Source organism: Rhinatrema bivittatum, chromosome 8, assembly GCF_901001135.1.
Source record: "Rhinatrema bivittatum chromosome 8, aRhiBiv1.1, whole genome shotgun sequence".
NCBI classification, from domain to species: domain Eukaryota; kingdom Metazoa; phylum Chordata; class Amphibia; order Gymnophiona; family Rhinatrematidae; genus Rhinatrema; species Rhinatrema bivittatum.
In genome coordinates this window covers 177475638-177503017 of record NC_042622.1, presented here as the reverse complement: position 1 = coordinate 177503017, position 27380 = coordinate 177475638, and the positions used below count along the sequence as shown (strand labels likewise).

The 27380-nt window shown below is 44.1% G+C and overlaps 1 protein-coding gene across 7 annotated transcripts in view; it reads left to right on the top strand.

Annotated features, from left to right (window-relative positions):
• The window catches only part of BCAS3 (BCAS3 microtubule associated cell migration factor), a 969760-nt gene that overhangs the window by 157691 nt on the left and 784689 nt on the right, over positions 1–27380 (top strand). For all 7 annotated transcript variants that reach the window (XM_029612008.1, XM_029612006.1, XM_029612007.1 and 4 more), the window contains exon 8: positions 17063–17170. In XM_029612008.1, coding sequence (XP_029467868.1) covers positions 17063–17170 — 108 coding nt within the window. The remainder of the gene's footprint in view (positions 1–17062; positions 17171–27380) is intronic.

Genomic DNA, 27380 nt, shown 5'->3' with positions numbered 1-27380 from the left:
AGTGAGGGCCGCATATGACTCTTTCGAGACTTCGGCCTGTTTATCAGCTACGGAAATTAGTGCAAGGAGGTGGGGTTGGCTGAAGGCTTCTGATCTCAGAATGGAAGTCCAAGAGAGACACATGGATCTCCCATGCGCAGGAGACAACCTCTTTGGAGAGAAGGTACAGGCCACGGTATCTTTACTTAAAGATCATCACGAGACACTACGTCAACTGTCTAAGTTACCAATGGATCCAGCATCCTCTGCATGAAAACCTGCTAGGCGTGACACTTGGCGCCCTTTTTACAGACCTCGTAGGTACTATCCACCTACCTCCTCTGCACGACCTTTCCGTCAACCTCAGAGAGGACATTCACATCAGCCAAAGCAGGCTAAGCCTCAGCCACCTCCACAGTCAACACCTGCATCTGGTTTTTGAAATCTGCACCAGAGGACAGCAGCTTTTCCCACAATCCTCAAACCAATTTGCCCGTAGGAGGTCGACTCCATTACTTCCAACACCAATGGAGCCTCATCACCACAGATCAATGGGTGTTAGCTATCCTAAAAAGAGGATACCTTCTCAAATTTCAAACGCTACCCCCAGAGTCTCCACCTGTCCCTCTGTGGTCCCACAGCATCATAACATCTCAACTACAATCAGAACTTTCCACCCTGCTGACTACCAGGGCTGTAGAAACCGTTCCCCGGTCTCAACAGGGCAGAGGGTTCTACTCCCGCTATTTCCTCATGCCAAAGAAAACAGGTGGCCTCCGTCCCATACTAGACCTCCGCAATCTCAACAAATTTCTGCACAAAGAAAAATTCCAAATGGTTTCCCTGGGGACCATTCTTCCCTTGTTGCAACAAGGGGATTGGCTTTGTTCTCTGGACCTTCAAGGTGCCTACGCTTACATTCCCATTTCCCCACATCATCGAAAGTACCTGCGATTTGTAATGGGGAAAAGACATTTTCAGTATCGAGTCCTCCCATTTGGACTGGCCTCAGCACCTCGAGTATTCACAAAATGCATGGCAGTCGCAGCCGCACATCTGAGAAAAAACAGCATTCATTTTTTTCCATACCTAGACGACTGGCTCATCAGGAATCCATCCAAGCAAGGAGCTCTTGCTGCACTCCAGAGCACCATATCCCTCCTGCATTCCTTGGGGTTTCTAATCAACTACCAGAAATCGCATTTGACCCCGTCTCAGCTCAGAACTGTGAAGGACTTCAAAGGGGCGTGGGATAAACACTGTGGATCCATAAAGTCAAGAGGCCGCCAATGAAGAGTGGGTGACTCACCAGAATGACAGCTACTGCCTGGAGACAATACCCTTATTCAATAAACATACACATGCTTACTGTGACTCCAACATCGCTCTAAGCTTCAACAGCGAGAGGAAATGTGGAAAAATGGATTTACACTCACAAAGCGGGGAGTAGCTGGCTTGTTACGGCGGTTACTACCCCAACCAAATGTGTCTGATACTTCACTTTCGATGCATATCCAGCATGGCTCTCTGCTTCAACGGCATGGGAGAAGACTGATACATCACGCATTTCCAGCATAGCTCCCTGCTTCAACAGCAGGGGAGAAGAAAAACAACCAATAAGGACTGTATAACATAGTCTGGGTAAAACAAATAAGCATGGGTGTAGCTTGCTTATTGCGGCGGTTACTACCCCTACTACCCCTAACTAATCAAGCTAGATATTTCAATGGTGGGGGAGGAAGGTAAATAGAACCAAGAGCTAAGAGAAACAGATAAGTATGAGAGAAAAAATGTGTGAAGCTTGCTGGGCAGACTGGATGGGCCGTTTGGTCTTCTTCTGCCGTCATTTCTATGTTTCTATGTTTCTATGTTTACTTTCATCGGGGCAGACCTCAACACCACAGTCGCAAAAGCTTGTCTTCCAAGCGACCGTGCCAACAATCTAGCAACTCTGGCAAATCACTTGAGTGCCTGCAATGTCGCCCCTGCTCTTCAATGTCGCCCCTGCTCTTCAATTTCTAGCCCGGTTAGGCCACATGGCGTCTACAGTTCATGTAACACCTATGGCAAAGTTAGCCATGAGAAGGACTCAATGGATCTTAAAGTCGCAATGGCTGCAAGCAGTTCAGCCTCTGTCAACCATGATTCGAGTCACAGACAATTTACATCTCTCACTTCGATGGTGGACAGACCAGTCGGCTTTACGGACAGGCTTACTGTTCCAGCAACCGACTCCTCAAGTAACTCTAACCACGGATGCATCCCACTTGAGATGGGGAGCGCACGTAAACAACCTTCAGACTCAAGGTACATGGACCCCGCTCGAACAAAATTGTCAAATAAACTTTTTGGAACTTCGAACGATACGATATGCCCTCTATGCTTTCAGGGACTGCCTATCCCACAAAGTTGTGTTGATACAGACAGACAACACAGTCGCAATGTGGTACATAAACAAGCAAGGAGGCATGGGCTCCTATCTCCTCTGTCAGGAAGCAGTGCAGATTTGGGCCTGGGCCTTAGCACACTCCATGAGTCTCAAGGCCACTTACCTAGCAGGCCTACAAAATGTCCTAGCAGACAATCTCAGTCACTGTTTCCATCCACACGCATGGTCTCTGGATCCCTTTGAAGCGAGCAAAATCTTTCAACGCTGGGGTCAACCAACCATAGACCTCTTTGCGTCCAAACTGAATCACAAAGTGGAAAGGTTCTGCTCCCTCCTCAGCCATCGACAAATGATCCCCAAGGACGCCTTTGCTCACCCCTGGAACACAGGCCTTCTGTATGCGTATCCTCCGATCCTGCTCATAGCCAAGACTCTCGTGAAGCTCCAACAGGACAAGGGGATAATGATCTTCATAGCCCCATATTGGGGCTATGAAGATGTATGGTTCCCAATACTTCTCGACCTATCGATCAGAGACCCAATTCGCCTGGGCACAGCACCCACTCTCATAACTCAAAATTGAGGCAAGTTACGCCATCCGAACCTGCAAACACTTGCTTTGACAGCATGGATGTTGAAAGCTTGATTTTACAACCACTCAATCTTTCAACGCCGGTCTCCTAGGTTCTCGTAGCTTCACAAAAGCCTTCCACACGTAAATCTTACAGTTTCAAATGGACTAGATTTACTAACTGGTGCATGCAAAATGGTGTTGACCCTTTTTCTTGTTCCCCTTCATCTTTACTAGATTACTTTATGGCACCTTTCAGAATCTGGACTCCAGACTTCTTCTGTACGTGTACACCTCAGTGCCATAGCAGCATATCACAAACCGATAGGGGATGCCCCAATTTCAGCACAACCCATGTCAGTCGGTTTATGAGAGGCTTACTTCAGCTAAAGCCTCCCATCCGACCACCGGTTACTGAATGGGACCTTAATTTATTTATTTATTTATTTATTTAACAGCTTTTAATATACCGGTGTTCGTGCGGGCACATCACGCCGGTTTACAATAAACTTGCGAAAGGAGGAAATTACAATAAACAGGGAGAGGGGGATGGAGCAGGTTCGAGAAAAAAGGGGGGGGGGAGAGGGGAGAAAGTAAAGGAGGAGGAAGATAGCAGCTGGGAAATTAATCTTGCAAAATTAATTAATCTTGCAATTAATTAGTCTTGCAAGTAATGTAGTACTTGCAAGACTCATGCGCTCTCCGTTTGAGCCTTTGCATTCCTGCAAGGTGAAATTTCTTACATGGAAAGTCTTTTTTCTCATAGCTATTACATCGGCTAGGAGGGTCAGTGAGTTACAAGCACTGGTCACTTACTCGCCCTATACCAGGTTCCTGCATGACCGAGTGGTCCTACGCACTCACCCAAAATTCCTACCTAAAGTGGTAACGGATTTTCACCTCAACCAATCTATTGTTTTACCCACTTTCTTCCCAAGGCCTCATTCTCACCAGGGGGAGAGAAACTTGCACACCTTGGATTGTAAACGTGCACTCGCCTTTTACTTTGATTGCACTGCAGTCCATAGAAAATCCACTCAACTCTTTGTTTCTTTTGACAAAAACAAACCAGGAGTTGCAGTAGGAAAGCAAACTCTCTCCAACTGGCTAGCAGACTGTATCGAATTCTGCTATGAAAAAGCAGGCCTTCCTCTCCAGGGGTGAGTAAAGGCGCACTCAGTTAGGGCTATGTCAACATCCATAGCACACTACCGTTCAGTACCTATTGCAGATATTTGCAAGGCTGCTACTTGGAGTTCGCTGCATACCTTTGCAGTTCATTATTGCTTAGATAAGGAAGGAAGACAAGACTCTGCCTTCGGAAAATCTGTCTTGAAAAACCTATTCCCAGTGTAATACCAACTCCTTCCACAACCATCTGCCGTGATTCAGGCTGCCTCATCTTCGTCAATGGCACATCAGTTGTTGTGCCTGTTGCACGAGTTATGTACCATTGACTGATTCAAGAATGAGTCAGCCTGTAGCTTGCTAATCACCCATATGTAAGGACTATCATCCTGCTTGTCCTGGGATAAAGCAAAATTGCTTACCTTGTAATAGGTGTTATCCCAGGATAGCAGGATGAACATAAGAACATAAGAAAATGCCATACTAGGTCAGACCAAGGGTCCATCAAGCCCGGCATCCTGTTTCCAACAGTGGCCAATCCAGGCCATAAGAACCTGGCAAGTACCCAAAAACTAAGTCTATTCCATGTTACCATTGCTAATGGCAGTGGCTATTCTCTAAGTGAACTTAATAGCAGGTAATGGATTTCTCCTCCAAGAACTTATCCAATCCTTTTTTAAACACAGCTATACTAACTGCACTAACCACATCCTCTGGCAACAAATTCCAGAGTTTAATGTGCATTGAGTAAAAAAGAACTTTCTCCGATTAGTTTTAAATGTGCCCCATGCTAACTTCATGGAGTGCCCCCTAATCTTTCTACTATCCAAAAGAGTAAATAACCGATTCACATCTACCCGTTCTAGACCTCTCATGATTTTAAACATCTCTATCATATCCCCCCTCAGCCGTCTCTTCTCTTAAGTTGAACAGCCCTAACCTCTTTAGTCTTTCCTCATAGGGGAGCTGTTCCATTCCCTTTATCATTTTGGTAACCCTTCTCTGTACCTTCTCCATCACAATTATATCTTTTTTGAGATGCGGTGACCAGAATTGTACACAGTATTCAAGGTGCGGTCTCACCATGGAGCGATACAGAGGCATTATGACTCCGCGGAGTTGGGTCCGTTAGTTTTTTTTTATTTTTTCGCTCGTACTTTATTGCTACAAACGAGACTGGAGGGAGACCCCTGTGGATGCAGGGATCATGGCATGCTGGGTATGCTCAGTAGGCTCAGTGTGCCAGCCAAACGTTTCTAGAAACTTTGACAGAAGTTTTTTCCATGAGGGGCTCCATCGATGATGTCACCCATATGTGAGGACTACATCCTGCTGTCCTGGGATAACACCTATTACAAGGTAAGTAATTTTGCTTTATCTGGAAAGAACCTCTAGGCTTCAGCTCATGTTCCATTATCCTGAAAAACATTTTCTCCAAAAATTGTTCAGCTTCATGTGTTCCATTAACTGGAAGATCTTCTGAAATCTGAAAATTGGTCAGTTTCATATGTTCTATCTGGAAAAACTCCCGTTATCCAAAATTTTCTTATCAGAAAATTCCCATTGTCCATATTCCAGAAAAATCCATTCTCTAGACGCAGCCTAGTCCTGACCATTCCAGAGAGGAAGTGCTCTGCAGTGTATAGAAATGGATTACAGCAGCCACATACATGGAGAAAGTACATCTTCTCAACAAAGTTTACAGGTTGCCCAAAATTCATCTAATGGTAGACACAGTTGGGACTCTTAATGTCCAGAACTACCGCAATTTCCAGCATGAGCATAACTATATTTACTGGAAAGTTTCAGTTGCAGAATGTTAGTAGCACTTATTTGCTGCCTGATTTCTAGCTCTGTTTTCTCTATGGATTTTCTTTTTAAGAGAGTGCTAATCTTTGGTGGTTTTGAGTCTCCCGTGCAAACTACCTGTACAGTGAAGTTCTCTGCATTCTGTGTCAGAAACGCACTACTCGTGTTGTGATGTTTAATTGCACCTCCCCTCTGTTTTAGAATGCAGTAAACACTGCAGGGTTGTGAGCCATATCTGTGGACCGATGAAGACAGGAAAAGGAGGAATGAAGCTCCCAGCTAAGAGGGCTCCCCTAACCGGGCATGGCTTGAGAAAATTCAAGCATTCATATTTATCAGGCAAAATCTTCATACCTTGATTTTGGTTTATTTTTTCCCCAAGAATTTATGAGGGTTTATTACAGCAAGAACAAAAACATAAAATCAGTGGGGGAAAAAGGATAGCATTTTTCTGGGTAAATATCAGAGTTTACTTTGGTGGACAGAAGCCAGGACAGGAAAAAAAATAGATTAGGAGGGCCACGTACTCTAACTTTCAAAATCATTGACAGGGGTAGATGAAAATGTTACTGACCCCTTCCAATGTTCCTTCTTCCTGCCCTCCCCCTGCATCTCCCTTGTTCCTCCTTCCTTTCTTTTCTCCTAGAAGGACACAGTTCTCTGTGCTTCACCCCCAATTTAGCAATAGCTCCAGTGGCAGCTTTGGCCTTCCTTTCCCAACAGCAAACCTGGGACTCCTTCCAGCACAGCTCCAGTTAATCCGGCTTCCCTCCACTGGTGCAACTATACTGGTGACTTCGGCTTTGGTGGCTCTAGTCTCCCTTCTCAACTGACAACTTCCTCCTTCCTCCTGCTGTGTAAGCATGCGGATGTGGCTGCACATGCATGCTGCTCCCTCACCTTTTTGCAGCATGCATGGTCTGAACCGAATTCCTGTGCTTGCTGCACTGTTTGTATTCTAGGAGAGGAGATTCTGGAAAGTGTTACAGGTCTGCAGCTATGTTTTTGAAATGAGGGTGAAAATCAGTTTAAAACCGATCTTCACTTTTGCAAAAACCTGGGAATTTATCGGTGACAGTCGGTTTAAACTGAAAACAGAGGATCTTACATGTATTGAAATCCTTTACTGCAGAGTCAACACACCATGAAGTGGTCAGGCAGCTTGAATAATGATTGGTGACAGCAGCACGTTGTCCCGGTCCAGCAACATTTCAAGCCAAGTCAAGCGAACATAATAGAATTGAGTTACATGTTATTTGGTACCGTGACATTCAAACTATAGAGGTAGATCTTCAAAACATATGCGCGCGCGTACTTTGTTTGCGCCACAGGCGTGAACAAAAGTACACCAGATTTTATAAGATACGCGCGTAGCCGTGCGTATCTTATAAAATCCGGGGTCGGTGTGCGCAAGGCGCAGGCGTAACTTGCGCTTGCTGCCCCAGCATCCCCCGGCACAGGCCGCAGTGCCGGGGGACTCGGGACTGCCCTCTGCCCTGGACACGCCCCCGGACACGCCCCCGGACATGCCTCCTTCCGCCCCTATTACAAAGCCCCGGGACTTACGCGCGTCCCGGGGCTTTGCGCGCGCCAGCGTCCTATGCAAAATAGGTGCGCCGGCGCGCAGGGGTTTTAAAATCTACCCCATAATATGGTAAGATACTCCTGGGTGGGTACAAAAGAGATTTCAACACTTTTCTGGTGGTGAAGGCACTTGGTCTTTGGCCTTGTCTTTCACCACACCCAAGCCATGAATTGCCTGCATTTATCACATGTCTGCTTGGACTCTGCTTGTGCTTTGTCCCATCATTGACTGAGGCTGTAATATAGAGATCCACGGTGCCTGGCCTTGATCGCCACAATAAGCCTGCATTTTTCAGGATATCTACAATGAATATTCATCAGGCATATTTCCATATACTTGCTCTGAGAACATGGTTAATTTGTATACCTGTTTGTAGATCTGTTTGTGGTTTTCCCAGACCAGGGTTGTGATTTCTGGTATAATACAACATATCTGAAATCCTGTCATGAATTATTTCATATTTGTCTACTCTTGTCATTTTGGGTAAAGATAAATTCTATTAAAATGATCTCAGTGGTACATCAGAATAGCTGAGGGTAATTGATCGTTATGTAGACTGCTTCAAGTCCACGCTCTGCAGTGCAGCATTCCATGCCATACGACACAGCTGCTGTAATTGCAGCTCTCTGTGTTCAGTGTGTAGCATAAAGTTCCCATGTAAATTGTTGGAGCACAATTTGCATACCTAGCAGATTTGATGGGTCACAGGCCTGCTGTAGTCGCCCACGGAGAGAATTGCTTCGCTTGATGTGGCTCCCTGCACTGGATGCTTGTGTAACATTCGAGGAAAGCCCTGCACTCTGTCTGACTTCCTGCAATGTGGTTAATATTGAAGGAGAGAGTCTAGGGGAGCCTTCCATTACATTTCACAGTTATTTATGCCTCTCACAACTGTCCTCAGATGATTTTACAAACTTTGATCAGTTCCTGTTTTAGCCCTTTGGGGAAATAGGTATACTTTAGCCTGTGTTTGCAATGACTACCTCATTTTTTTGCTGACTTCATTACCTTTGCTGACTACCATTGTCTTTCTCTTTAGCTCATCTGGGTTTAATCCACAGGTTTTTGTTATGGTGGGAATGCGGGGGTAGGCGTGGAATGATGATTCTTTTTGTAATTTTTTATTTATTCAGATTTCACGGTGTTGAACAAAAGTATAACAAAACTGTATATTGCCATATTATAATCAACTTTCCAAGTAACATGTGTCTGTAACAATAAAGATAATTCCAATGCATAAATTGTCATAAAGGTATGCCATATAATAAACTGAACATTTTCCATTAATCGTCATCTTGTGTTTTTTATTTTACCCATGTCAGAATACCCTCTGTATCCCCCCTCTCCCCACCCTCACCCATTCCTCCCAACCCCCCTGCCCTCCCCTTGCTTCGAGTGATAACATTAAATTAGTCTATAAGGATCGCTTACTATAAGCGGAGTAGGGAGCCCATAGAACCTGAATCTTACGCACCCTGTCATTTCTTATGGCTGTAATATATCCCATCTGATACACTTTGTCTATCCGGAGTCTGATATCTTGCAGAGTAGGTGGCTCCGTCTTCTTCCACCAATGTGCTATTTCACATCTCGTTGCTATCACCACCTGAAGTGTAAAGAGTCTCTGTTCCTCTGACCAAACCCCTCCACCAGGCTTAATAGACAGAGTTTAGGATCCCGTGGTACCTTTTTGCCCAAAACCTCCCTCAAGAACTCTACTACTACTTCCCATGTTCTCACAACTTTAGGGCAGACCCCACCACATGTGATAGAACGTGCCCTTCTCCCCACATTGCCGCCAGCAGTGCTCACTGATCTGACTGTTCATCTTAGAGCGCTCTCTGGTATCAAACTGGTAGCAAACATCATCAACTGTTTGCTAACCCAAGGGATGTACCCAGACAGCTTAAAAACCGCTTCTCTTAAACCACTCCTCAAGAAACACAACTTAGACACTAAAGAACTTGCTAACTACCGCCCCATCTCAAATCTCCCTTTCCTAGCCAAACTAACAGAGAAAGTGGTGAATACACAGCTTTCAGAATATCTAGAAGATCACAATATCCTATACCCATCCCAATATGGATTTTGAAAATCTCGCAGTACAGAAACGCTCCTCATATCATTAACAGACCACATCATTATGGGATTAGACAAGGGCTACTCCTTCCTTCTAGTACTCCTAGATATCTCGGCGGCATTCGACACCGTCAACCACTCCATCCTCCTGACTCGCCTAGCAGACATAGGTATAGCTGGATCAGCCCTCAGCTGGTACACATCTTTCCTCAGTAATAGAAGTTTCAAAGTTAAAATTAATAATAAAGAATCACCCTCAACAAGTTCCTCTCTTGGCGTACCTCAAGGATCCTCTTTATCACCCACTCTCTTCAACGTCTACCTCCTCCCCCTCTGTCAGCTTCTAACTGATCTTAACCTAACATATTACCTATTCGCAGATGACGTGCAAATTCTGATTCCGATAACAGAATCCATCGCAAAATCACTCACACACTGGAACAACTGCCTAAAATTGATCACCAATCTTCTCAACAGTCTTAATTTGGTTCTTAACGCGTCTAAAACCGAACTCCTCATCATCTCCTCCAACCAAGACAACCCACTCCCACAGACCATCCTCAACACCCAGCTCACGCATACCCATGTAAGAGATCTCGGGGTTCTACTCGACAACCGCATAAACCTAAAGAAAATGATCAACACCACAACCAAAGATTGTTTTTACAGACTCCAGGTTCTAAAAAGACTCAAACCTCTACTATTCACTCACGTCTTCAGGACAGTTCTGCAAGCCTTGATATTTGCTAAAATAGACTACTGCAGTGCCCTCCTCTTGGGTCTCCCCAGCTCAACCACCAAACCACTACAAATGATACAGAACGCCGCAGCAAGAATTCTGACCAACACCAACCGTGGAGAACATATATCACCCATCCTCCGTAACTTACATTGGCTCCCGGTGAAATACAGAATCATCCACAAATCACTCACTATAATTCACAAATCCATTTACAATCACCTGCATCTTGACCTCAAATACCCTCTCTCTCTCCATATCATCAACAGACCGACTAGAGAAATACATAAAGGAACCTTACAGGCCCCACCTACAAAAGCCACTCGCCTCACCTCGACCAAAGATCGAGCCTTCTCGACAGCAGGCCCAACTATCTGGAACAACATCTCATCGGAACTTAGACTGGAACCCTGCCTCTTAACATTTAGGAAAAAACTAAAGACCTGGCTCTTCTGCCAAGCCTTCTCAGATCCTCTTGATACACATTAGACCGAATATCCTTCATGAACAATGGACCTCCATACTACCTTCAAATTCTGACTAAGAACTGTTGATTCTTACTGTTTATACTATTTAAACACTACGTTCCTTAGGCCTATTCCTTCTAGCAGTTCAAGCTTCCAAGTTTACTAACCTTGTTATATGTAACTTTATTCTTCTTGTTCTACTTATGGTTTTAGTTACAATTCCCCTATTCAATGTAAACCGATCTGATATGGTCTTCAACCATGAAGATCGGTATAGAAAAGTGTTAAATAAAATAAATAAATAAATACCACCTATATAAAAACTTGTAACCATTCTCCTTAACATTTGAGGACACCGAGCTCCTTCCTGTTACCATATGACATTTATCCCAATCAGCCTCGGAGATAGTCGCTCCTATATCCGCCTCCCATCTTAGCTGGTAAGACATCTTTACCTTAGCTTCCCCATTTAGCAACATAAAAAGGCGGGAAATTGGGCATTTAAATAGAGCAACATTTTCGCAAAATTGCTCAACAATGTTCTCCCTTTAGATAGTTCCTCAGCAACCTTTATCGATCTGAAATAATGAGCCAGTTGCATATAGGTATACATATCAGTCTGGGATAAATCGTGCCTGTCCCGTAGGTCCTGAAACTTTATCAAAGTATGACCCGTAAAAAATTGACCTATTCTAATGAGACCCTTCTTTCTCCACCTTCCAACAAACTCCTAATCCAATCCCGGAGGGAAGTCATGGTTTTGCAAGAATGATGTGTAGTGATAGACTCTTTTGTCCCCTACTAAGTGCTTCTGCCACTTGTACCATAAGCAGAGCACCAACTTCGAGTAGGGAGTTAATGGTTCAGGTTTACCTTCTTCATATTCTTGTTCCAGACCCTAGATGTCAGAGGTATTTCCCCAGCTGCTGTCTGCTCAATGGCTATCTATGGCCTGAGATCTCTCTGCCCATGCCAGCTTACAACCACTCCCAAAATGGAAGCCGTATAATACCACATTAAGTTTGGTATATTAAGCCCTCCGCACGCCTTATCTCTATATAATACTTGTCTAGAGACCCGCGGTGGCTTTCTTTTCCAAATGAAGCGAAAGATTTTTCTTTGCCAAATTCGCATAGTCCCTTCTGGTACCTCAGTCGGCAGGGTCTGGAACATGTAGCAAAATTGGGGCAACACATTCATTTTTACTGCTGCCATCCTGCCCAGCCATGATATATCCAATATGTCCCATCTATCCATATCTCTCTGGATTTGAGCCACCAGTGGTTCGTAGTTTATGCCATACAACCCTTCCAGATTAGATCCAGTCTTTACTCCTAAATACTTTATATAATGCTTAGCCATTCAGAAGGATAGCATCCTGCACATCTCTGTGTACTGAGCAGTGGATAAGGAGACGTTCCAGTACCTCCGATTTATCTGCATTAATTTTTAACCTTGACATTTTGCAAATGTGTTAAGTTCCTCCAATAGTACCGTTAAAGAGACCTCTGGCTCAGAGGTAGTAAACAAGAGGTCAGCAGCAAAGAGTAAAATGTTATAATCAGTCTCCCCTACCTGAAGCCCCCGTATCTGTGGATGTACCCGTACTCTTGCCGCGAAAAGTTCTAGCATAAGGGTGAACAGGATTGGGGACAAAGGGCACCCCTGCCTAGTTCCCCTTTTGACATCGAATGGCATAGAATATGCTCCATTGATTTTGATTCTAGCTTGTGGATTCCCAAACAATTTCTGCACCCGGTTAACAAATTTGTCTCCCAGTCCCATGACCTCTAATACTCGAAATAAATAGGGCCAATGAACCCGGTCGAAGGCCTTTTCTGCATCAATCGTTAGTAGCAGTGCCGGTATATGTTTCCTCTGTGCCCACCATATCAGCTCTACCACCCTCCTAATGTTATCTGATGCTAACCTTCTGGGGATAAACCCTGATTGATCATTCATTACCAATAGAGGCGCCACCTTCCCCAAGTGCACCGCTAGGGCTCTCGCAAGTATTTTAAGGTCAGTGTTAATCAGCGAGATCGGTTTATAAGAACCACACAATGTATGGTCCCTCCCTAGTTTTGCCAGCACCGTCATGCCAGCTGTGTTGGTTGACTGTGGTATCGTTCCCTCAGATCTCAAATCATTATACATAGACAACTCAGCACCGAATACCTTGTAGTATTTTGCAGTATACCCATCCAACCCCGGAGCCTTCCCTGTTTTCAGCTCTTTGATAATTTGGAGGATCTCCCAGTCTGTCAGCTCTGCATTAAGTGCTTCCCTGTACTCCATGAGGAGCACCGGTACTTCAACCCCCCTCAAATATTGGTCAATCCCCTTCTGATCAGTTTGGGGTTCGGAGTCATATAGTGTTCTATAGAATTGGGTAAACCGCTGACTGATTTTGGCTTGTGTATAAACATAATGGCCCTGGGAGTCCTTGATTTTAGTGATATGTGTTTGAAAACCTCTCTCTTTTAATTTCCTCGCCAGAAGACGCCCAGCCTTGTTACCAAATTCAAAATGCTGTTGTTTCAGTATCTCTAACTGATGTGCTACTACTCTGTCCATATCCAGCACTCTAAGTTCCCTTCTCGCTTCATTCAGATGACGAAAGGAGTTCTCATCCGGCGTTCGCTTATGCCGTAACTCTAGTCTAGAGATATACTCCAATAGGGAGAGCCATTTGCTGTCTTTTTTCCCTTTTTAAGTGAGCCTCTCTGGAAATACAGAATCCCCTTACGTATGCCTTAAGACTTTCCCATAAAGTACCTGGGGAAACTTCACCATTATCATTAATGCTCAGGAACTCCTTTATTTCGTCCTTTAAACGCTCCACAAAAGTCTTATCTTCTAACAACCTATCATTCAGTCTCCAAAATTTAGTTCCCTCCCTCCCTCCCTTGTGCGAAATTGTAAGCCAGATAGGACCATGTAATATTTCCCAGTTCTGCTTCACTAACCATTCCCACCAGTTCCTTGTCTATCAAGAAATAGTCCAAACGAGAATAGGTCTGATATGTGTGCAAGAAAAAAGTATAGTCACGCACCGTAGGGTTACATATCCTCCAGATATCTATGAGTCCCCTATCCTCAATCAGATATTTAAGGGCTTGTTTGCTCGCCTTCTCCCCTCCTCCTCCAGAATTGAAGTTATCCAATTAAGGGTGCCGGGTAATATTGAAATCCCCCTCCCCCCAATATAGATGTCCTTCCGACCATTTGCTAATGAGTTTTGATACCTTAGTCAAAAAGGAGTCCTGAGCTATATTAGTGTAAATGTTACATGATGTTACAAGGTATTTTTAATCTTCACTTTCAAAAGTAAATACCGCCCTTCCACATCCCTCACCACCGAGATAACATCCACCACCAGCGTATTAGAGAACAGGATCCCCATGCCACAATATTTATTATGTACTGTGGCTGCTGCATGGAAAACTTGTGAGTACCCATGTGAGGACAACAGTCTCTCTTATCTCTTCGTAAGATGAGTCTCCTGACAGAATATAATATCAGTTTTCTGGGATTTCATATCACGAATAAACACCTGCCTTTTGGTGGGTGAGTTTATTACACCTTTCACATTAATGGAAATAATTTTAGTGCTACTCATAGTGTCGTTCCATCTCCTCCTTTACCCCCCAAACCCCCCTGTATAGGTAAGCCGGCCTCTCTGCAGCTACCCCTCTATATTGGCAGTTCCCTTGTTTCACTTGATCCCCCTGATTAAACGGGTCATGGAAGCATTCCACCATCGTGCCCCCTCCCTCTTCCCCGCCCACCTTCCCCATGACCCCTCCCCAGTCCCTCCCCCATTCCAATCCACCTCCTCCCATGTGGATTCCCTCCATGAGAGTCGCGACGTCACACCGTGCCGCTGCTACTCTGCCGCCCCATTCCCTGCCCCTCTGCTGCAGGTTTGAGATAACAAGTGTTGTAACAAACAAAATGGGATTTATTCCCCCCACATCAACTTATAAATCCAAAAACTCTTAACTGCTGGTTGTAACTGAGTGCAAAACCCACTCCAATGAGAGTCTCAGTCCCATCCAAGATGCTCACTCCCTGTTAAGGATATGTTCCGGCTATTCCTAAAAACACTGTCCTAGCCTGGATCTTTCAGAGAAGGGAGTCCTGAGTGTCGTCTCAGCCGACAATCGCCTTTTCCATCATGGTCGCTCCTCCTTTTGGCCACCAGTAGTGACATTAAAGCTCCCACTCTCAGTGGATCCTGTGGGTAACATCCCCGCCGCTCGTAGGATATCTTCGGCTTCCAGGACCTTCCGCACTCTGGATGTTATGCCACTTATTGTGAAACTGAGGCCGAAGGGGAAAAGCCAACGGGATCTAAGATTTTGATTGCGTAATATGCAATGTCCCAGAATTCCCTCCACTTCTTGATTGTAGTGATAGGCAAATTCTGGAATATTTCAATCTTATGGCCTTCCCAGTTTACAGTGCCCGCCTTCCTTGCAGCCCTTGCAACCTTCTTTTTTACTGAAAAATTATGAAAGCATGCCACAATGTCTCTCATTTGGTTGCTGCGTGTTGCCCCCAGAGCTCTATGCACTCTATCCAGCACCACCTCCGGTGCAGGCTCTGTTCCATCCTCCGGAGACAGTAGCACAGCACAAATGCCTTGCACCACTTTAAAACTGTCAGCATATTCTTCTCCTTCAGGCACACCACGGAATTGGAGGTTAACCCTGCGGGCCCTATTTCTATGTCCTCAACATGAAGTGCTAGCTCCTCCTGCGACTCCTTCAATCTCCCTTGTTCCTCCTGAAGCTTGCTGACCTCGGCCTGCTGTTCGTCTAGGCCAGTCTCTGCCTCATCCACACGCCGCCCGAGGTCCCCGATCTCACCTCTCATGTCTCTAGAAGACATGAGAGCTCCCCAATTTCTTTCCGGTACTGGGCCATATCACCTCTGAGTTCCCGAAACCAAGTTTGGAACTCGGAGCGTGTCTGCTCTCTCCGCGTCCTCAGCCATGCCCGGTACCTCCTCGTTGTCCTGCGTGGTCTCCATTTTGTCGTCTGGCCCGATCGCCATGGCAACTGCCGCCGAGGCAAATGAAAACCAGTTCAAATCTGTTTTTTTCTTGATGGATGCCATAACAGGGATTTTAACACTACTCCGTGTGCAAGTAATGCTGATTTTGTGGTGTCTAAGCTGCTGATGGGAAGGGATCTTTGGGGACTGGGGCGCAAGCTCCGGTCTTAGGTGACCATCTTAGCGGATGACTTCACCGCTGTCTCTGGAATGATGATTTTATTAAAATATCCTATAAGCTGTCCTTGTTCTTCTTAGCCATAGCCAGCTTCGTGAGAAGTGGTCTCTATGTTATATCAGCTTCTGGATCCTTTTAGCAGAGTCCATTAGAGTTAGCTTTTCCTCAGTTACACCCGCATATTCTATTTAAGAGAAATGTCAAGTGAGGACCCATTGACTCTTCAAAAAGGATCATATCATCTATAATGCTCCTCTGATTTACTTATGCTCAACTAGAGACTTAGATCTACAGTTTGTCCAGTTAGCAGTATTGCAGGAAACCTGCCTATTACCATCCGTTTTGTGCAAAAACAAAGAATTCAATGTAGTGCAACTCTGAAAATCCTCTTACCACTATAGAAAAATGTTTGTAACTTGGTTACCTCATCAAGTTTGATTGTAGCAACGCATGGATGGTGGCACCTTGAATACGGACAGTGTTGGGAGTAGAGATTTGTCTGTACTGTGCAAGAACTACTATGATGCATGCCTCATGTAACTTCACCACTTTCTTTCCTTGATCAGCAGAGCAGTGAAGCAGTCATTTAGTCATCATAAATTGTATGACTATCTGATTACATATGCCTCTGCACACGGATGCTTTCTCCATAAACCGCAGTTCTCTGTTTCTCCCTAATGCTTACCTAGCTCTGTTTCTCATCTACAGCATGTTGTGTTTCTTCTGGAATTATTTCCTTTATAGCCAATGCATCTGGTTTCTTCTGCAAAAGGCTGATGGGATGTAAATACCTTCTGCTCAGCTTCTAGGTTCTTTGACATTGTTCATCTTCTGTGCCTGATTAGAGTTTGTTAAGCAGTATTGTGTGCTTATATTGGTACAGAGTTAGGCCCACCTGCAAGTATGATCCCCATTTAAGAGGGGTAGGGTTTCCTGACATTCTGTGAATATCATTTTTACTTAAAAATTAATCATTTTAAATGCAGAAGTATTTTCTTTAAGCAGTAATAGTGATCCATGGTTTGTGTAAAAAGGAATTTTTCTGAATAATTTAGAACTTCTTTTTATTCTTTTTAGCACAAGCCTGCAGTACTGTTGTGTGGATCTTTACTCATTGCGAACAGGAGAAATGGTCAAATCCATCCAGTTCAAAACCTCTATCTATGATCTGCATTGCAACAAGAGGTGAGAACTATTTCAACAAGTTACTATACTAAATCCTTTGAGGCAGAAAGGACTCTGACACAAGCATCTCATTTTGTGCAGTAATTTAACTGTTTTATGAACATTGGAATATCTTTGCCTAATAGGGATTCACATTTGTTTTCATATTTTTGGAGGGTGCATGTAAATAATGTATGCACATAGTTTTGTTTTTTTACGGTTAAGTACAACCTACATTCATAAAATTCAACTTAATGCTTGCAAAACGGCATTTACGAGCATTAACTACTGAAACAAATGAAACAAACTGAAGAAAGGATGAACTGAACTAAAAAATTTTATGTGCATACATCCCTACTCACAGTTATAGAATAGCTAGCTTGTGCAGTAAATCTGCTGTATCTACTAGTTTCTCTTTAAGGACATTATGGTTATGGGCTGAAGTTTTTCAGAGAAAAATGTATTTCATGTCATGCAGCTTTCTCTGAGGTGAATGCATCAGAGCATGTTCATAGCAATTGGACTAGCCTACAGTTGTACTTTTCAATCCTGAATTCATATTGAAGTCATAGAGGAGGCAATTTTCAAAGCCTTTTAAATGGGTAAAATCTGATTTACCAAAATATATAATAGTGTTCAAGCAAATGTACGAGTAATATAACCTAGAAAAAGCCGTTGTAACAAGAATTTGACTAGATAGGTATCAAAGCTTAAACTCTAATATCGCATTTGTAGCTAGGGACCTTCATAACATCCACGGTGCTGCAAGTTAGTACTTGTGTTTTGCACTTTTGTGGATCATGTTTAATCATAGGTCCATTAGTCCATTAAATAAGCACAGAGTTATATGCATTGTGAGACTGATAGTATATTTTTTTTCAATTTTTGGATTAATGTAAAACTGAAGGGATTACTTCCCTATTTGTGCTCAGCTCAGCCGGAGTCAGGGGTCTGACGCGCGCGTTTCGCGGTCCACTGCTTCAGGGGTGTTTCTGGCTGACTTGCATGGCTCGGCTTATTTAATGGACTAATGGACCTATGATTAAACATTAAACATGTTTAATCATAGGTCCATGTGATTAAATGTCATGTTATGAAGGTCCCTAAGCTACAAATGCGATATTAGAGTTTAAGCTTTGATACCTATCTAGTCAAATTCTTGTTACAATGTCTTTTTCTAAAATGTGATTTACCCCAGTAAATCAGCTGTCTAAAAATTGCATACCATGCGGCTTAAAAGTCTCCATGGCTCTACAATATACATATTTTCAGCCTCATTAAAAGGAGTTGTTTCTGGATGCATGTTTAGCTTGGGTGAGGAAGAGTAGGCGTGTTGATTGCATTTTTAACTTTGTGCAGGTTATTTTCCATGGAAAAATTACCCACGCAGATGCATGTATTTTCCCTTTGAAAATTGGTGCAAAGGCCATGGTAAAAGGAAAAAAATAAAGTACTTGAGGACTTTGCACCAATGTGGACAGCTTGAAAATTTCCTTCTGCATTTGCAGCTTTTAGGTAATTTTTTCAGTTTTGAACTTTTTTTCCTTCAGGACAGATTAAAGGAAGTCCTGGCTTCATTCAGGCAGTTTGAGATTATAATAATACCTATGAAAGTTCACAGTTTTTAATAAGCGACTAAACAGTCACAGAAACAATAAACATGCACAGCATAGGACACACTGAAGAGTAGAGAGCTTAATTACTGTTTTAAGATTCTGAGTTATTTATTCATATTTTATCTTAATTGTTTAATGATCCTGTTTTTTGTATTTATTTTAATTACTATTAGCCTTAATGCATATTGATTATGTGTGGTTTTTTTTTAAGTTTTGTAATTTTTCATATTTGTTTATTATGTATTTACATCGCATTGATATACACATGTAGGAAATGCGATTCATCAAAATTAATAAATAATAAGGGGTGACAATAAATTGAAATTATTGGCCCCAAGCAAATGTTTGAGAGAGGACCTCTCAATGGCTCTTATCCAGGGAGTGGGTGGGGATTGTCCCCTTTCCAGAGATCCGGATTTTCTCATTGTTCCGAGCCACCCCACAAGCCCTAGCATCTTTTAAGGGTGGGAGCATCCCATCCATCCCACTCAGGTGCAGAAACTGGTTGACCGGAATAGAGAGACATTCATTTGAGTCCCTGGCACCCAGACTGTGTGCCAGGGACTCAAAAGTCTATGTGGCCATGCCTAGCGAGGATAAATATTGCTCCATGATCCCTTCCTGGGTTCTCTCTCCTCTTCCCCATTGCCTCCATGGCTTTTTTCAGGACCTCTCTTTCCTACCCTCCCTTCCCTTCTGCCTTCCCCTCATGGCCCAGTTCCAGGTTCTCTTTTTCTACATTTCCAGGTGCTCCCCCTTCCCTCCCCCCCTAGTAGCAATAGGAGGGAACATCAACATGGGCTCTGAGAATTGGCATGTGCTTTGAGGCCCTGCAGCAGCACTGGCCCTCAAACGGATTTCCTTAGTAACAGGAAGCCAGTGTGGGAGAAGTGTGGGAGGCTGCAGCAGGGCCTGTGAACATGCACCAGCTCACAAACTCTGCTTTAACGTACTCTCCTATTGCTGTTGTGGGCAATCATCTGTTTCTGGGTAGTGTTGAATACCCTTTCTCCTTGAGACCTCCTCCCTGCTTGGGCAGAATTTACACCATTGTTTATAAATAATCTTTTAGAGAAAGATTGAAAGAGATCCAACTTAAAATATGGAGTTTTATTCAGAAGGGGACTCTCTTTCCATGCTGTACCAATGAAAACCATTTTTTATTGAATAAAAGTGCTCATCATCTAATAGCTCAGCAGAGGGGAAGAAAGGAAAATTGGTTCTCACCTGCTAATTTTTGTTCCTGGAATACCACAGATTAGTCAAGACCAAGTGGGTTTTGCATCCCTACCAGCAGATGGGAGGTAGAGAATAAAAACTTTTCAGGCACTGCTACATAATTGAGAGTGCTTCAGTATTGACCTGTACCCAAACCAAGATGTCCAATCCGAAAAATCCAAATAATTCTGGTCGAGCAGTGTCTCAAAATTGGAGCCCTGTAAAACTAGGGCCCCCTTTCTCATAACAAGGGTCATTACAATTTGCAACCCTAACTGTTTAACCTATGTACAATCTTTGAAAGTCAATCTTTGTAAATCTGCATTTGACTAAAAACTGAATGAGCAACATCCCGAAGTGAAGAAGGGCTTTCGAAAAATCAAAGGGATGGGTTTCTGGACTGATCTGTGGTATTTCAGGAATGAAAATTAGCAGGTAAGAACCAATTTTCCTTTCCTGTTCATACCCCAGATCAGTCCAGACAAGTGGGATGTACCCAAGCACCTCTACACTGGGCAGGAACCTGAAAGACCCACACGCAAATCACATTCCCCAAATGCAGCCTCTTCTGGCACATGAACACCCAGTTGTTAATGTTTAGTAAAAGTGTGAAGTGAAGATCATGTCGCTGTCCAACAAATCTCCTGCGGAGATACCAGCTGACACTCCACCCAGGAGCTTGCCCTAGTAGAATACGCGTACAACCCCTCCGGGGCCGATCGACCCTTACAGATATAGGCTGAAAATATTGCCTCCTTCACCATCATGCAGTTGTGCTCTTGGAAGCTTTATTTCTCCCTTCGCTCTACTGAATAAGACAAAGAGATGATCTGATCTCCGAAAAGTATTCGTCACCTTAAGATATCGCAAGAGAATCCACCAAATATCCAAGTGAAGCTTCTTCGCAAGCGGAATATCGGATGTCAAATGCGGGAAAGCCAGCAGCTTCACCATCTGGTTGAGATGAAATGAGGAAACAACCTTTGGCAAGAAGGAAGGAACAGTACAAAATGATACCCCATCCTCCAAAATGCGTAGGAAGGGGTCTCTATATGATAACGCTTGAAACTCTGAAATCTGCCTAGCTGAACAAATGGCTATTAAGAAAATGGTCTTCTCATTGGTTGAAAGGGAGGTCCACAAAGAACTCAGAGGAAAAGATTAAGGTTCTCCGTTGGACACATCCTCTGAATCGGCGAGCGCAAATGCTTCGCCCCTTCAGAAAATGCACGACATCCAGATGAGACGCCAACAGCCTCCCCTGCAACTTACCTTGAAGACAACCCTAGGCTGCCACATGTACTTGGAGAGAATTATAGGCCAGCCCCATCGTTAAGCCGTTTTGCAAAAAGGCTAAGACCTGAGGAACATCTGCCTGCAATGGCTGTAGCCAGTTCTCCAAACACCTCAACTCAAACAAAACCTGGATATAAACCAAAGAAGTGGAAGGCCTTCTAGACTGAAGCAAGATTGCAATCACTGGCTCCGAGTACCCTTTCAAGCAAAACCATCGCCTTTCAAAAGTCAAGCCGCTAGACAAAAGCGATCCACCCACTCTGAAAAGATGGGCTCCTGTTGTAACTCCCTGTGCAGATGGGCTAAGCAAATGGGATCATATATAGTGAGATGAACCAGATCTGCAAACCACAGCCGGTGCGGCCACTCTGGTGCCACGAGGATCATCCTACCTTGATGATGTTCGATGAGATGCAATACCCAGCCAATGAGAAGCCATGTAAAGCAGAAGTTTTGTCTGCCACAGCTGAGCCAGGGCATTGATTCCCTCGTAGCCAACCTTCCTCTGGCAGCTGAAAAAACAATCCGCCTTGGCATGCCCTTGAACTGCTATGAGGTCTAGCTGCGGCCTGCTCCACTTGGCCTGGATAAGGGCCAAGGCCTCTGCCGACAACTCACACTGTCCCAGATCTAGCTGCTGTCTGCTGATAGTCTGCCTGCACATTGTCCACTCCAGCCATGTGAGATACCGCTACTTTCTAATGAAAGATCTAAAACTCTTTAAAAAAAAAGTTTAAAAACATGGCTCTTCAAAAAAGCTTTTCACAATGAGAGTGGGGAGTAAGGAATACTAGCGGACAAGAAAGAGAACTCTGGCACACTGTTAAAAGTCAACAAATAGCAGTTATCCCTCCTTTATTATTTTTTCTCATACCTAAAGATTAATTTAAGAGTACAGTATTATCATATATGGATATCCTATTATTCATATAAATGGAATTTCCAATCCACAATTCAAATAGCGTATATTATTTGAATCATGTAACCGAAACTTTATTGGCACCTACTAGCTAATTTATAATCCTAACCAGACTTATTTATGTGCCTATCTGTAAACCATTGTGATGGTATACTGCTAAACGACGGTATAGAAAAGTTTCTAAATAAATAAATAAACTTTTGCTAAATGCTTCTCCGTCCAGATAAACAACTCCTGAGCTACCAGGTGACTCTTCGGTCTGCCTTGATGATTGATGTACGCCACCATTGTCATGTTGTTTGAGAACACTTCAACTATTCATTCCTGAATAAGTGGAAGAAAGGGGAGAAATGCCTTGTAAACTGCGCTTGTTTCCAACCAGTTGATTGACCAGGAAACTTCCACTGGCGACCACTGACGTTGGGCTGTCTGTCCTTTTCAACCTCTGAGGCTGGCATCTGTGGTCACCATCATCCATTCTGGAACTTCCAGGTCCACCCCTTTCTCCAAAGTGGAACAAGACAGCCACTATGAAAGACTGGACCTGGCATCTCTCTGAAGTGGCAAAGGAAGCTGAAATTCTTCTGAGGCAGATTCCAACGGGATAAAAGCATCCTCTGGAGAGGTCGCATGTGAGAGAATGCCAATGGAACCATCTCCAGCATAGACGCCATAAAACCCAGGACCTGAAAATAGTCCCGAACTCTGGGAATCGAAAGCTGCAGAAATCAAAGCACCTGAGCCTGAAATTTGAGCCCCCTCTCCACAATAAGAAACACTTTTCCGATGCGGGTATCGAATCGAGCCTCCAGATACTCCGAGACGGTTCCAGGTGACATTTTGCCAAGTTCACCACCCAGCCCAACGAGTGCAGCAGTTCTAAGATGTCAAATTGAGCTATGCCACTGCAATTCTGACTTTGCCCTGATGAGCAAATCGTCCCTCCTGAGTGTTGCAGTCGCTACCACCATCACTTTCATGAAAGTCCATGGCGCTGTTGCTAACCTGAAGGGAAGGGGCCTGAAACTGAAAATAATCCCCGAGGACCATGAACCGCAGAAATCTCTGCTGGTTGGATCTTATGGTAATTTATTTATTTATTTATTTAAAACATTTCTATACCGGCCTTCATGAATGGGATTCATATCAGGCCGGTTTACATGGAACAGGGGAAACCAGAAGTAAAAATAAAACCGACTAAACATAAATAAGAAAGGTCGAAAATTCAAAGTTTTTTTTTTTCAATTCTGTATTTTATTGGCAGCCAGTGTAGGTTACGGAGGATAGGGGTAATGTGGGCGCTTCGGTTAGTGTTAGTTAAGATCTTATGGTAATATGTAGATAGGCTTCCGGCAGATCCAACAACGCCAGAAACTCTCTTGCAAACCACTGTTATTACCATCAGCAGCGTTTCCATACAAAAGCATGGCACCCGCAGCACCGCATTGACACTCTGTAGATCGGGATGGGCCAAAAGACCCCTCTTTCTTGGAAACCATGAAATACACTGAGTACCTCCATCTTCCCTGCTCCTGAGGGGGAACTGGAATAATCGTGTTCAGGCGCTGTAGCTGCTGTAATGTGTCCTGCACTGCCTCTTGTTTGGCATGGGAAGTGCATCGGGAGACCACATAGGCTTCTGTGATCGGGTGGGAAAATTCTAAGGCGTAGCCATTTCTTATCACCTCCAGAACTCATTGGTCTGATGTGATTCTGGATCACTCCTTGTAAAACAGGGTTAGTCTCCCTCTGATGGCCTTCAAGGAGGAGTGGACCAGCCTGCCTTCATTGGCTAGCCTTACCTCCACCGGCCCCCTGGCCGGAACAATCATGGGAAGGCCTACGCCCCCCCCCCCAGCCCGCCCCGAAAGGACTGCTGCCTTCCCAACCTTGCTTTTGCGTTGTAGGCATAGAACTCCTGTTGAAGCAAAACCTTCTTGCGTCTCTAAAATGAGCATGCGGCAGAAAAGTCTTCTTGCCGGTCTTCCTGTCTTTGGGCAACTTATTCCATTTCGATTCTCCCAACTACTTCACGGGCTGTTCCAGATCCTCTTTGAACAACAGTTTTCTTTTAAAAGGGAGGTTACACAGTCGCGCTTTAGACCACACATCCACTGACCAATTTCACAACCACGAGGTGGGGGTGGCTGCCCAGCACAGAAGGCACCCTGGAGCCTTTCTTTTCTTGTCTTGCTCAAAAAATTTTTTTTTTTAAATTTGCCGCCTTGTGGACTATGTTTACAAGTCCCATGTGGCTGCAGGCTTCTCCCGGACCGTAGGCTGGTCCGCTGGGTTTTTTTTTTTTTTTTTTAATTATTTAAAATTTTTTAAATCTTTGTTCCCTGTGAAATCGCCACCTCCACGAGTGATTTCACCACATGGTCGGCGATCCGAGTCGCACTGCAGCCGTGCCTGTGTTGCTGGTCCCTGGGGAGAGGAGAAAGAGGCCGGCTGCGGTGCGGCTCGCGCCTTAAGTACGTGGGCTGACGTCATCAGGGCTGGCCGCGGCTGTCCCCGATAACGCCGGCCCATAGGAATGCCCCCCCCCCCGATTGCGCCACGATGCTGCCGATGTCATCGGGACGCGCCAGGGCGCCGCATGCCCCAATGACACCGGCCCCACTCTGCCCTCGGAGTGCAGGAGCGCTCCGAGACCAACTCCAGACCGCAGGATTGCACCTCTACCACCTGCTGGAGACAGAGAAATATTGAGGGATTGCAGGTGGCATTCTCGGTTAAGTAGCAGTGCCTGAAAAGGTTTTATTCTCTGCCTCCATCTGCTGATAGGGGTGCAAACCCACTTGTCTGCACTGATCTGGGGTATGAACAGGAAATCCTTCTCAAGCTTGTTAGTCTTTTGATGACCTACTGTTGAAAACTGGTGACCAAATCAGTTTTATGGTCTTCATTGTTTATTGAATTTTTGCCAAAGATTCTCTGAAGCCTTTGGTTGTGTGGATACCAAGGCTTCTGTATCCAAACCAGTACATGGTAATAGGATGAAAGAATAAGCAGAGAGATAAAGCAGTAAGTAAATGATCTGCTCCTTTAGCTCATCTGGAATCTTCTTAGTTTAGAGCCAGATTTTAAATAAAGATTCTGAGATGCTTGGATCCCCACTGCAGAGGTTTCAGCAAATGTGCAACTTTCACAAAGACTTGTGACCTAACAGCAAACTACAAATATTGATCACAAATGTATAGCCCTATCTATCTGTTTATTTCACAGATTTATAGCCTGCAATTTGTAAAGCATCAATGCAGATTACAATCAAAATATACAGTAAAACATACAGATCAGTAAAATACACAATAAAATACATAATCAGATAAAGAATAACAAAAATTAATTAAAAGCTTCAGAGAACAAATAGGTGTTGAATACCTTTCGGAACATCATATAATCAGTAATAGCATGAAGCTCATTCGGTATGGTATTCCACAATTCAGTACCCAAGACAGAAAAGACCCTAGTTATGGTATGCCTCTGTCCTTTTCCTCTTGATCTGGACTGCAGCATTCAGTTTGTTGCTGCTCTAGTTATTGCATAAGCTAACAAACTAAGGGCCTCATTTTCTAAAGTATTGCAGGCCTGCGATACTTTAGGTAATGAGGGGTGGGGGGCCGAAACGGGGGGCGGTCCTGCGCTAGCCGGCAGCGATCGCACCGCCGTGGTGCGATCGCTGCCGGTTTCGCACCCAATAGCGCCACCATAGAAGGTGTAGCTATTAGGCGCGAACTAGGATGCAAAAAGGGCCTTACCTTTTCGTTGTCCACGGTGACGCCCCGACGACTCCTCTTCCGGGGCCGACTCTGCCCCCATCTAGGTATCGCATGAGATAAGGGACTTTTCGCGTGTGACCCGTCTGGAAAATAAGGCCCTAAGAGACAGGGCATTAGGTTCATCTCAGAAATATTTATTTTATTTATTTAAAGCTTTAATAAGCCACCATATTCAAATTCCATGGCAGCTAACAATGTCACATACATAATAGTACATGAAAAACATAATTGACTAACTAGCCAATATAAAACATAAGAAACTAATACTAGAAGAGAGAGAACACATTTAAAAAACATCAATAAAATCACTGCTAGTCAGGAAGCTAAAATAAATCAGAGTATATGACTTAACAAAATAATATATCAGAAAACCATCATTGTAAAAAAAAATTATACTAATTACAGAAGACCATCATAAAATGAATAAAAATATAGGTGTTAAAAAAAAACCCAATAGATAGTTTTACCATACAAAGCAAAGTCAAAAATATAATAATACTAAAGCAGACATATCCGTTAACTATCAAAATATAATATTACTAAAGCAGACATATCCGTTAACTATAAAGAATTAAAAAGATATTTTAACACACAGCTAGGAAGTGGTTGTGTTTCATTTTTCAGTTAAGTGCTTGAAATTATCCAGTGAAGCCATTGATGTGGAATACTGAAGGCCAAATGTGCTTGAAACAGCATATTTTTAATGTAAAATTTGTTTACAGGACTAAAATTAACATTTAAACATTTTAAAGAGATTTGACCTGTGCACTCAAATAAATAACACATCTAAGACACGCATGCATAGACACAATACTAATCTGCAGGATACCCAAGCACTAAGAGATTGATGCCTGGACTTTGGAATTGATGGGGCTCTCCAGAGAATGCATGCATAGAGGATTCTGCCCAGGTACACTACTAGTCTTCTAGGTTTAATGTTACGGCTATGGCTGCTGTGCAACCGCCTCACCACCAGGGGTCCTTCTAGAGCTGGCTCTCCTGACGGGCCCAGTCATCTCCCTTCACTCTATGTTCTGGACTTCCCTTTATCTCCCTGCCTGGCAGTTCCCTTGGTGCTTCGGCATCGAGCTTGCCTGGGCTCCCTGCTCTAGCCTTCCTTGCTTTGCTGTGCGTGTGGTCCTTGGGCCCTGCTTTGCCTTGCCTTGCGCTGTGTGTGGCCTTCAAGCCTTCTACCCTGCTTTGCCTTGCCTTGCACTGTGTGTGGCCTTCGGGCCTTCTGCCCAGCTTTGCCTTGCCTTGCGCTGTGTGTGGCCTTCGGGCCTTCTACCCTGCTTTGCCTTGCCTTGCGCTGTGTGTGGCCTTTGGGCCTTCTACCCTGCTTTGCCTTGCCTTGCGCTGTGTGTGGCCTTTGGGCCTTCTACCCTGCTTTGCCTTGTCTT